This window comes from Rhinolophus sinicus, chromosome 2 (assembly GCF_057876585.1).
Source record: "Rhinolophus sinicus isolate RSI-liver-muscle chromosome 2, RSI-T2T, whole genome shotgun sequence".
Taxonomy (NCBI): Eukaryota; Metazoa; Chordata; class Mammalia; order Chiroptera; family Rhinolophidae; genus Rhinolophus; species Rhinolophus sinicus.
In genome coordinates this window covers 144,548,417-144,560,807 of record NC_142502.1, presented here as the reverse complement: position 1 = coordinate 144,560,807, position 12,391 = coordinate 144,548,417, and the positions used below count along the sequence as shown (strand labels likewise).

At 44.6% G+C, this 12,391-nt stretch overlaps 2 protein-coding genes across 3 annotated transcripts in view; one reads left to right on the top strand and one right to left on the bottom strand.

Moving 5' to 3' along the window:
* Nucleotides 1–10,735, top strand: part of CEP68 (centrosomal protein 68) — a 27,464-nt gene extending 16,729 nt beyond the window's left edge. For both annotated transcript variants that reach the window (XM_074332067.2, XM_074332068.2), the window contains 5 exons: nucleotides 471–593; nucleotides 2,915–3,011; nucleotides 6,212–6,384; nucleotides 7,286–7,355; nucleotides 9,417–10,735. In XM_074332067.2, coding sequence (XP_074188168.2) covers nucleotides 471–593; nucleotides 2,915–3,011; nucleotides 6,212–6,384; nucleotides 7,286–7,309 — 417 coding nt within the window. In that variant the 3' untranslated portion in view covers nucleotides 7,310–7,355; nucleotides 9,417–10,735. The remainder of the gene's footprint in view (nucleotides 1–470; nucleotides 594–2,914; nucleotides 3,012–6,211; nucleotides 6,385–7,285; nucleotides 7,356–9,416) is intronic.
* Nucleotides 10,577–12,391, bottom strand: part of RAB1A (RAB1A, member RAS oncogene family) — a 28,155-nt gene continuing 26,340 nt past the window's right edge. Inside the window, exon 6 of the mRNA XM_019718073.3 lies at nucleotides 10,577–12,391. Coding sequence (XP_019573632.2) covers nucleotides 12,194–12,391 — 198 coding nt within the window. The 3' untranslated portion in view covers nucleotides 10,577–12,193.

Sequence of the window (12,391 nt, the reverse complement as noted above, 5' to 3'; positions counted from 1 at the left end):
GGCAGGCAGGAGTCTAGGGGCCCCGTTCCCAGAGCAGTGTGGGAGCGGAACAGGGACACGCAGTTTTAATTCAGTTGTTTGCAGCCATACATTCAGGTTGGTCATGATTATAGTTTTATTTTATGTTCACATTTTCCCCAGGAACAGTTTGATAGTTAGCAGTGGTGCTGACGCAAGAATTGGTTTCTGTGGTAGGCATTCCTCTCCTGGGCTTCCCCGTCCCTGCCCTCACCTTCGCTGCTCTGTTTCCACATTCAGGGCTGGCTTTTCTCAGCCTGGCACTTTTCGTGTCACATCAGGCTGAGGGGAGACAGAACCAAGGTGGGGTAGGGTCAGGCAGGGGAGGAGAGAGGAGACTAAAGCCTCAAGTGAAGGAATGCTCTGGAAAGGTGCATATTCCCATCTCTGGGAATCCCCTGGATACTTTTAGCCTTTTGAAAATATAAACAGCATATATCTTTTTTCTATAGACATTTTGCTGTCAGCTGGAAGAACTGATCCATTGGCTGTATAACGTAGCAGATGTCAGCAACCACTTGACTCCACCAAAGTCCAGTCTTACAGGTCTCAAGTCTTCTCTGCAGCTTTACCGGGTAATATGTGGTCCTGGCTTCTGGCCACCACTCACAAGAGAGGTGGCTAAATTACTTGATTACAAAGTAAAAGGTCAAATAACTGATGTGTAAAGCATATGTTGTGGCTTAGTTGACTTTTACCTGAAGTCTAATCAGAGGCCCTTTTCGTATTCTTAATGCTAAAAAACTAAAATGTAGGAGTTATTTCCCACACTGTATAGAGTCTGGAGAGAATACAGTATATTTATCCTCAATCAAAAATACTTACAGGTGATTAGCAATGTAATTTTCCAAATAGCTCAGGAATTGACAAGCATAGATGTGCACTGTTATGGAGTCACTAGGCACATACGACTATTTAAGTAAAATTAAAGATTTAGAATCCTCAGGTGCGCTATCCACATTCCAGGTGTTTGTCGTCGCACTGGTCTAGGGGCGGCCACACCGAACATTTCCATTGTCACAAAGCGCTGTTGAAGTATTTGAGCTGCAATTGTACTGACTCCAGAATAGACAGGGCATTTTGATGGTATTTAAACAAAAATACGACTTAATTTGTTTCTCAGTCTGTTTTGTTTTTTGAGGTTTTTGGCCTCTTTTTCACTGAGTTGTTATTTTAAAAATCTCTTTGTGATTCTAGTTGACAACTTTAGATAGGTGTATTTAGGGTAAGTTTTTGCCTGCTGTCCTGGCATAATTATCAGTAGATCCCCCTTCATTCCCAAAAGTGTTCTGAATTGGATGACAGTCACCTTAAATACAACACTAACCTTGGTTGAACTACCTGTGACTTAGCATGTCTGGTTGGCCAAGCCTTTATCACCTTTTCTGAAGGAGCAGGGGTATTGGTGGTCTGAGCAGGATGCTAGTCTAGAAAGGGTTTTCTGGGCCAGTTCTTTGAATTTCTACTTTATAACCTGACCATGTGCCTTCAACAGGAGGGAGTGATTTACTAGTGATGGTGCCAGGGGCCCCACCCGCAGGCCTGAGCCTACTCAGAACTCCCACCACCCCACCCCAAGGCAGGAGGGAAGTCTTTGTTTTCCGACTTGGAGCCAACTAAAATATAGGGGAAGGGCCTGGCCTGGGTGGGCCAGCTGCCCTGCCCCAGTGGGAATGCTGTTTCCTGCTGTGAGTAGAGGTTGCCATGAGTTTCTTGCCTGGAGTACACCGAGGAAGGAGAGGAATGCTGAGTATGAGGGTCCTCTGTGTGCAGCCCCCGGCGTGTGTGCACAGCTGTGCAGGGCCCACCCCCAGGAGGCCCAGGGGCGGTTCTGTGGGAGAGGAAATTGCCTGGGTTAGACTTACCCGGTGGCCTTTCCACAGGCATGACACACATCCCTATCAGAGCAGGGGCCATTCCCTCCATTGTGTCCCTCATTCCGTCCTGTGCCTAAACTTGCTGTCTAGCCAGAAGCAACTATCTTGTTTTGTGGGTAGAGCGGAGGTCTGAGCTGGTAGTTACCCTGCACGTCAGTGAAGCCTAGCCTGGTGTCACCCACACAACTGGGACCAGAAGGGTGCACGGCTCATGCATATGTATGCGCTACCCTGACCCAAGCTCAGGCACTTAACATCAGCACACATGTGGGTACGCATGCGGGTCTCTTACCTGTGGCACTGTCTCATACATTTTGTCCTAATAACACAGTATGTTTGCGGCAGCATATAAGCTCCAAAGAGTATAAAGAGTAAAATAAGCACAGGTATTAGGGCAAAGGGATGTAGTAAATCCAAGAGTAAAATGACAACTTCCAGGATGTGGGCCAGGTGCTGTACGCTACACTAACGGTGGTCATGGATTTGACTGTACACTTCATGGCAGCTAAAGGAACGTCAAAAACAGTCCACACAGGCCTGGTACCTGCGAGGGGAAAACAAATCAGCTGCTTAGGAGACCCACCACCTCCCTGAGTCCTGAAAGCAGGAGCCTGAGGGAGGCCGTGGGGGGACGCAGCCGGTCCTGTGGTCCAGTTAACGGCACGTCTTGCGGTTCTTACCAGGTCCCGAAGATGTGTGTTTTGAGAATCCCATAGCCCTGGAGTTTAGAGAGAACCCCATGGGGTGTGGTACAGAAGGACACCCTGACTCCAAGCCGTGGATGAGCCAGGCTTTGCCAAGGAGAACTCTCTTTTGTTAGACTAGAAACAGAAGAAACGGATTGACTGTGGTCACCTTGGGTTCAGAGAAGGTGAAGTTAAGCTTGCAGAGTTCTGAAGACGGGGGTTTGTCCCCCAGGTTAGAGGGGCATAAGCTGCCCTGCGGGGGGTCATTTTTAGTAACTTTCACAAAGCCATAGTAACGAAGCTTTTTTCTTTCTTTTTCTGATGCGCTTTAAGCAATTTAAGAAAGACATAGCTGAGCACCAGTCCCTGACGGAGAATGTCTTACAGAAAGGGGAGATTCTTCTTCAGTGCCTGTTGGATAACACGCCAGGTGAGATGCTTGAGGCTTTGAATTTAGCCAGCGCCTAACTCCTCTCAGCAGCGGGGCCCGGGAGCCCCTCCCACACGCACCCACTGCCTTAGAGTCCCTGACAGTCTGGCAGCCCCCCACATCGTCACTGCCCCCGCAGCCGCACCGTGAGGCACCCACAAGTCATGGTAAGCTGAGTAGAAGTCTGGCGTCAGCCTGTGAGAACGACACTCTTGCTTCTGTTCTTTTCCTGGTGGTGTCCTGGGTGGGAATACTGGTTTTAATCCAGCTCCTTGGTTTTTTGCTAGCATGTGTACCTTGGGGAGCGTTCAGGGCTTCCTCTCCTTTCCCAGTGCAGGCTGAATCCGTTTGGTCTGCCCTGGGGGAGGTTTTGTTTTAGGACTTGAGAGAGGTCGGTCTTTTTTCTGGGAACAGACTGAAGGAAGAAGTGAACTTAGGAGAGGGGATAGGGTGGCGATGGTGCACAAACTGAACTTGAGCCCATTTTGTAGGATGGGTTCCCAATTTAAGACAATGTAAAAATTACAGGCTTTGATTACATCTCGTCGTGTAGGGAGCAAGGATTTAACGACTGGTGTTGCCCTTGCTGAGGACAGATATAACATGGAGGATGACCTAGAATCTAACTAGGTTAAAGCAGTGAACGCAGTCTCGAATTCCTGTAAGACTGACATCCAAGTGCTAAAAGCCCCGTCTGTATAGTGCCTCAGATTTGGGGCGAGGTGGGGTTTTCTCTGGAAGCAAGCGGCATAAGCAAATACGGGTCTTGAGGCAATGAGGTTGCACTTCCCTGACCAGAAGTGGGAGGCTGTTGCATGTTAGGGAGGTCGTATGGGAGTTTCTCAGCCGTGGCACTAACACGTTAGGCGGCATAGTTCTTTGTTGTGGGGGGTCCGGGCATCCTGTGCACGGCAGGATGTTAGCAGCATCCCTGGCCTCTACCATTAGATGCCGGTAGTATCTTCTCCCTAGTTGTGACACCCCAAAATATCTTCAGACATTGCCAAATGTCCCCTGTGAAGAAAAATCACCAGGGTTGAGAACAGAACGGGCAGAGGGGTTTCTAGGAGTCGTGGAGCCACTGCAGGGTTTTCCACAGGGCAGTGATTATCCAGGGTGAGGTATGTGAGCCCCTTGCAATCAGTCCCCTGCCCTTGGGCGGCCTCTCTTCTGGTGTTCTCCTGCACTGGGGATTTGGGGTTTCCACTGGGACAGAAATTCAATATGCCAAGCTCCAGCTCCTCCACTACCTGCAGTTACACCAGCATTTTACTGAAGTTTGTGCCATACACTGTGCTGAAGCCATTGATATATCAATTTTTTGTTTGTTTAATTACAGCCCTATGAGACAGATGTTATTACTCTCCCTTCACTGGAGTCGTGAATTTGCCTTGGGCCACACGAGGAGGGGCAGCCTGGCTCCAGCCCCTGTGCTGCCTCCCATAGTGCTGTGTGTGTGGAGGTGCAGGGGCCTGAGCAGGAAGGGAAGGAGCCCGATACCAGGGAGCTCTTCCCCGAGGCCACATGTAACACTGGGCCTCTGGAAAGCTACAGGTTCTCCGACCATCATTTAAAAATCAATTCAGTAGTATTTCTCCGTGCTTAATCTGTAATAAGAATATCCCACTTTTCCTTTCTCTTGAAAGGAGTCTAGAAGTAGTTTACTGTCCAAATAAGAGGCTTGGGTTTCTGTGGTTTTCAGATAGGAATCCAGGCTCTTGCAGATGGACACACTGCCCCTTCCCGTCCTTTGCTTGGCAGTCAGGAACCTGGCTGTTTTGTGAAAATCACAAGTTCCCCTTGATATTCACGGGGTGTCTCAGGTGAGGCTCAGTGCGTGCCTGTTCGCTCCAGAACACACTGTGAGAGCCTGCTGTCTTCCTCTGCCAGTGTAACTGTAGGTACAGGAAGCCAAATTTGTTCCCCCTCCACAACGTCCTGATTCAGGCTCCTGCCAAAGGCCTCCTCTGGGAAATTGGGCAGGTCGTCACTACATTTTCGTGCATGAGTTCACAGTCCTGTCTCCCACACAAACTCCTTATTGTACTGGGTCAAATGACTGGGACCTATTGGCATGAAGCTGAACCAGGACCCTATATGCATGTATCAGTTAAAAAAAAATCTCACCGGGAGAGATTTCATTCCCATTCCCAGCTTTCCTTTTACTCAACCCCAGGCACTGTAACATTCTAAAGTAAAAGTTCGAAAAAAATAAAGGTCCCCCGAATTCCACTGACTCAAGGGACCTGGTGAACGTGGAGGGGCGACCCTCCCCTCCCCCCCAGCTGCCTTAGAGTCGAGCTGTGCCCCGCTGCATCCCTCTGCCGGGTCTGGCCGGCCCCTGAGCTGTCACGGCCGCACCGCCTGACCGAGGGTGCAGTGCTGGGGCTTCCCGGGGGCCGGTGCTGCTCCTTCCACCCCCCAGCCAGCAGCCTCTGCAGATAGGCAGCTTCCCCTTTCCCTTCCGCTGCTGGCACATGTCGCAGCTGTGGCAGGAAACTAGGGAGAGTGTTAACAGCTGATAAAGGCACTGGAAGCTAAAGCAGGCTTTGTGTCTAACAAAGCAAAATAGTCTCTCAGAGGAAAAAACAAGCCTGCTGTGTATGATGCATTCTGAACCTAGCCCATCCCTTCCTCAAATGAACACTTGGCCTGCAGGAGGGAATCCTGGCCTCCCTACCCACCCTGTCTTTGCCCTGATTTCAGGTAGTTTTCTTTTGAAGTCTGTTGATGCAGGACCCACAAAAGAGGGCTCCCAAGAAGCCCCACGTATGCTACCAGGCCAGCCATACACATGCTCAGCGTCAGCCCCCAGCCAAGAAGCTGGTGGGACCTGGGAACAGGACCCAGAGCCCTAGTCTAGGCATGTTGTTTCATTTAATCGTTCTGCCCCACGGGACCTGGGTGTGTCCTGTGTCTCATCTCTAAAAATCAGATCACACCAGTCACCAAAGAACCAAGTCTGCCTTTTTGTGAATTACATAATTCCAAAGTGGAGCCGGTGAAACTCGCAGCTTTAATCAGCAGCTAACAGACCTCCGTGCAATAGCAGTTCCTTGAGGGTAACTGTTAAAAAAGAGTGGACATTCTGAAACTTGCCATATTCCTAGTTTGTATAAAATGCTACACCATCGTTCGTTCTTTCGAAAATACACTTGCAAGATGTTTTTAGCCTAATTGCTCTGCACCTCGTTTGTTAGTGTTACAGGACGTCCTCGGGAGGATCTCAAAGCAGCCCGGCGAGCTGGAGAGCCACGCAGAGCACCTGTATGACACTATCTTGGCCTCTCTGGACACGCTGGCCGGCTGCACCCTCATCCCTGACAGCACACCAGTGGCGCACAGGAGTGCCGACGTGACTGGGGTTAGTCTGGTAAGTAGAGTAACCCTAGAGCATCTCTCCTCAGACCTGCTCTAACAGTTGGCTGCTGCTTAGAAGCTTGAGCCAAGAGCTACTGAAACACATGAGATGCCGGGAGAAGCCCCTGATACTGAACAAGGGAGGTGCTACCACTGCCAGGAAGAAGGTTGGAAGGTCTTCCTGTGGTGACGAAGGCTCACTGCACTGCTTTCCGTTACTCAGTTTCACCCCTGCTGCTTGCTGAAGATTAGAGGGCTTCACGCTCCCATTTCTGTGCAGTCCCTTCACCACCCGAGGACAACAGCTACAAAACTTATCTCTGCCTCCTTTTTATGTCTGCACATCTACACTTGAGGCTCTTCTTGCCCAACTTGTTGGGTCCTCTGTCTCCAAGTAACTCCTGACAGCACCAGACTTACCTCCCTTTCCCACAGAGGGTCTCTGCAAACTTCCCATACCACTCCCTTCCCAAATGGGCTGGGGCGACAGTTAGGGGCAACATGCCCGGAAACTTAACAGTACAACTTTCTTTTGACCTTGGAAAGTCAAACAGGGAATGATAAGAAAGGGGGGCGAAGAGAGCAGAGGGAGGGGGTTGGTATCCACTGTGGGACTGTCACCGCCCGACGTCCTTTATGATTCCACAGTTGGACCATACTATCTCTGAAACGGCCTCTCCTACCACCAAAATGTCTTGCTTAATTCATGGATTTTCTAGGTTAGAATTCTCTGTAGACAAAGGAAGGCAAAGGATAAAAATCCAGGCATGTCAAGAGCAGGAACTCCATGTAACTGCATCAAAGAAATTCGAGTAAGAGTCATTTTAGTTCTAGAATGAATGCAGGTGATGGCTGCTGTCATTTCTTCCTGTGCAGCATTCTGCCTGTAACAAATGCTTCTGTTTCTCTTTCAGGCATCTTCTCAGACAGAGATGTAATCTGTCAGCCAAAACGTGGCTGGTGGGAAACTTTCACGAAGTCCTTGTAAGAGCCATTTAACATTGATATCAAGGGGAAAATTTAACTAATGTACTAGCTTCATAATGCCTTTCTCTTCCCTGAAGTAAGGGCTATCAAATTACTATTTTTATTTAAAATGAATCCTTCCAAAACTAAAACTTTACTTTTGGTGCTTCTCTACAAAGAGTATGTTTGTGGCTTTGCAGTTTTTCATAAAATAATGCTAATAAGGCTTACAGGTCTTTCCTTCCCCCTCTATCCAGTTACAAAGAGCAGACAGCTCCTAAACTAGTCCACCTGCTGAGATCATTTAAAGAAGGCTGGTATGAGAAGGAAGATACCAAATACCTGGTACTCTCAGGCACACAAGAGGACCCGAGACTGAAAAAAGTAAATGGTTGGCCAGTGCTTAGGGCTCCATCTGCCTACTTAACTGGTATCTTAAAGGAAAATGTGTCAGAGATTTGAAGAACTGCCACTGAGCTTCAGCAGGGCCATTGACTAATTATCCTCCTTAAGCAGGGGTGTCCAAACTTTTTTCAACATTTTTCACCAAGGGCCATATGCGGTAAAATACACAAACAGCCGGGCCACTCACTCGAGGTGAAGTACATATTGCCTCACCTGGTTTATTTAAATAAACTAAATACATTTTTGGAATTTGCTGCGGGCCAATTAACAATGGATTGCAGACCGCAGTTGGCCCGCGGGCCGCAGTTTTGACACCCCTGCCCTTAAGGGTACCGCTAGGATGACGCACCCCTCCATTCCTACTCTGCTGTGGTAGAATGGTCCATGATCAGGGAAGGGAAAGGCATGGATAACTACAAAAACTAAGGCTGTCAATAGTGAAGGAAAAAAGGGAATTCTTTGTTGCTCAGGAGTTGACATGTAAGTACCTTGGTAGAAATAAACTTACGGGTGATCCCTTTAAACCATCAATACTGTAGCTTTTTAAAGCAAAATGATCGACTATTGCTGGTAACCACAGATGCTGCAAAAACAAAAAAGCACTTTAGAAAAGTTCTGCGCCATGAACGAACATGTAAGAAAGCACATTTCCCCCCAGGTTTTTAGTATTACTGTGAGCTAAGACAAGGGTAGGTTCTTCACACTTCAGTCTATGTGAGATAAGCACTTAAAGATCTATTTTCATACTCCATCCAGATTCTCACTGGAGGAAGATGCTTAAGAAAGTAAGATCTTTTTAAGTTTGTAAAAAAAAAATGAACACATCATCTTGAACCCAAAGGTGATATTGGAGCAGTTATTCTATAAGCAGACCTATGAGATCCCCTCAGAACAAAACATTTAATACAAAATTACCTTCTTTAAATGAAGGTTAGGACTTGAGTTTTGGGGGCTGAGCCACATAATCTGAACACCATCTCATCCGCCTCTTAAAGTCCTGTTATTAAATGTAACTTTTCTGCTTTAAAATTTCTCAGACTTTATAGTCACTGGAAAATGAGATGTTAAATTCTAACATTTAAAGATTATAAAATTCAGTATTAGAAGTGCCTGCTGCTACTAAGGTAGGATTTCCCACAATGTTTAATTAAGGGCATGTGAGAGTTAAACCGTGCATTATGATGCTACCTATGAGTCTCCATATTTATCGTGGTTCCATACATAGATTTTAAAAAGAGAAGACAACACCCTTAGCAAATAATTGTATGTGTGAAACCATCTTAAAAGGCTAGAATTGGTTTAAAAGGCAGATGTGTCTAAGGGCCTCTTTTTCAATTGACATATTTCCCCTTCTCTTGGATGTGGCTATAAATCGGTACATGCCTTTGCACTGAGTATGTTACAGGATAACCCTTAGCAGTTAAACCCATTTAGTTACTAGTATTTGATAAGCATGAAAATAAGTCTGTATTTGTTAGCAAAAAAAAATTAAAGATGACAACTCTAGAAACAAACTGGCCGATGTTACAGTAATTGCGGAAGATGCCATTCTATTCCCAGTCAGCCTAGTAATTATAATTTACACAGAGTATTTCAAAATACCCTTTTTCCCAAGAAAGTACTTCACCTAGAGATGATCTAAGATATTTTTGTTTTTGTCTCCTCTGAAATAAGGTGTGACTGAAGGGTGCTTACTCTGGACCTAGCTGTGAATACCACTGAAGAATATCAACACAACTAATTATATCTTCAGCAGTGCTATAAAAAGTTGAAGACCTCCCTTAAAACTGAACCTGAAATTGTTTCAGCCTAGGAGGATGCTGCCAGCAGCATTTCCATAAGCAGACATGGCCAGGTTAGATTCAAGCAGCCTGGCCGGCCAGTGTGCAGTGGTACACATTAGCCTTAAGGACAGCGGTGGCCTATAGTAGTAACGTAAGTGTGGTTATGAAATCCCAAGTTTACCTGTCGTAAAATTTCCTAGTAGTTCCTTTCAATTAGTAGAATTTAAGTCCACAGAGAAGTGGCAATACTAAGAGTTATACTGGTAGTTTCAAGACCTGGGTTCTTGCTGCAGCTCCATGGCCAAGCTCATTTGCAAATGGAGACAATGTCTGTTTTGAAGCTTAAATGGGAAGATAAAAAAGGGCTGGTGTAAAATATGCTGCAATGGCAACATGTATGTATGCTAAAGGAAATGTCAGTCCAAGGTCAAAGAACAAGAACTTACTGCTCAGACCAGAATGGCTGTCATTCTGCAAGGATTTCCCAGAGACTACACCGCTTAAGTTTAGAACAGCCGTAACTTACGTGAGTTAATTTATGGCAGCCATTTACAGTGAAAAGATTATTAAAGCCCATAGTAGTTTGAAATGTGTGTACTTGAAAATGGGGGTAGGAATGGGAATGTATTTTTTTCAAAACTGCATTTATTGGCATATTCGTAAAAGCAAATGGTAGAGCATGCTGAAACATCCTGTGGTAAGCCCGTCTTGACTGCAATGGGAAAGAACACCAGAATTTTCAAAACTAAGTATGTACATATGATTACATCTTAAATTCATGTAATGTTGTTTGTAACTGACGACGAATAAGTGAGTTTGAACTTGCTGTATAAAACTGAAGTACAGGCTTCACAGTGTCTGACATTTGCTGTCATTTATCTACTGTGGTAAATAGTTTCTGAATTCTTTTCCCCTTTATACTATCCTGTATTGTAAGGCAAAAAAACCCTTGAGCATTTTTTAAAATCTTCACGCATATAACTATGTGGTAAACTTGAGGAATTTTTTTAGTTGTCTTATGTGAGGATGAATAGATCCAACAAGCACATCTATAATACAAAGTAAACTATGATTTTATTGTGAAATTCTCATAGATGGAAAATTAAATTGAATATTTCTGTCCATTTCATTGTACAATAATCTTACCACTTATTTTTGTACCATGTATTTCAATTGCTTGTTTAGTGAAAATAAAAAACCTATAATTTTTGGCTTGCTTTTAATTTAAATTTTATCATTGAATTCAAGACCCCACCATAAAATGTGTTGCCAACAGCCACCCCAAGCCCCTAAGTAAAGAATGTTTTGGCAAGTACTTCAACCCCAAGGAAACAGGCTGTGATTTTTATCATCTTAAAATGCTAGTGTTAGCAAAAGATTTTGGTTTCCCACAATAAAAGCAAACCCTAGGATCTTTAAGGTCCTATTTAACAAAATTTTCACATGTGCAAAATTCCACTGAAATAAATATATTTCATTTATCATTCCCATCCCACATTCATGTTTTCATTTAATTTTTAGGGATATAATTTCTAAAATTAGGGCAATCAAACAATAAAATTTTTCCGGCTTTCTACTTTAATGCTTTAACTCCTCCAACCTGTTATACAATTGTGAAGGATAAAATAGCCTCCATCTGACTCAGCATGGAAGAAACAATACTAGCACATGCATTAGTCTGATTATTTGCCAGTTAGGACAGGTATGCTGCTTTCCACCTCTGCCACAGAAAAAATGTTGATCAAAGGAACCATTTCAAATGATTTTAGAGAAAGGATCAGAGATAATAGGGTAGACAGCATACATCCTACACTTGTTTTCCATATAATTTAATCTCCCTGCACCACTAAGCTTGGTTAAATCCCTACCCAGCACAGAAGCCTCCCTATGTCATCAGTTGGGTGTATTATCTGGAAAGCGTATTGGATGCTGCTCTAAGATAGGTCTACAATGCCCTGGTTGCACACAACAGATGGCTGTTTTAAGACTAATGCAAGGCTCTATTTCCCTTTAACCATAAGAATTAAAACAATACTTATCACCATACAGTTTGATATTACTTCCAATAAGTACAATATTTATTAAACATATCTTCAGTTTTGTTACATAGTGTGCAACAAATTACAATATTCTGCAGCCACAAATTATATGCAGAGTATGAAGAAACTATTAATCAGATAGTGTAATCTTTCCATTTATAACTCTACAAGGAAGAACTAGCAAATCAGATCTTACATATAACATCTCACTAAACTTTATGCATGGAAAGTGACAGACACTGGTTGTGCTGTTTGATACAAAATGGCTGAACTTCATCTTCAGAAGACTAAACCTGACATCTAAACATGCCAATATAAACATCAAAACAAAATATATTCTAACCAACCACGGGAAACAGTCTGGTATCAGGAAAGCAACAGGATTACACACATTATTTTATAAACCAGCACACAAAGGTTTAAAACAGTTCTGAAAATGAAGTTAGCTGTCTTGAGTCAAGGGAATAAAAAAAAAGTCAGTATTGACCATTTACAATCTCTGACCTTTGTGGAGACGGTAAGAATCTGTTGTAGTGCAGCTACATACAGTACAATTCAGGCAATTTTGTTTTTTCACTTGGGTTCAGATTGCAAATTCATTGCTGTGAGAAAAGGATGGAGGCAAATTTTAGCAGCAACCTCCACCTGGCTGCTTGACCGGAGTGCTCTGAATTTTAACATTGGACTTCTCTGCACCACCAGCTGTTGCTCCAGGACCCATTCGCTTTTTAATCTCAGCTGCCATCGTCATGAAAGACTGTTCTACATTCGTTGCGTTCTTAGCACTGGTTTCCAAAAATGGAATTCCAAGGGAATCAGCAAATTC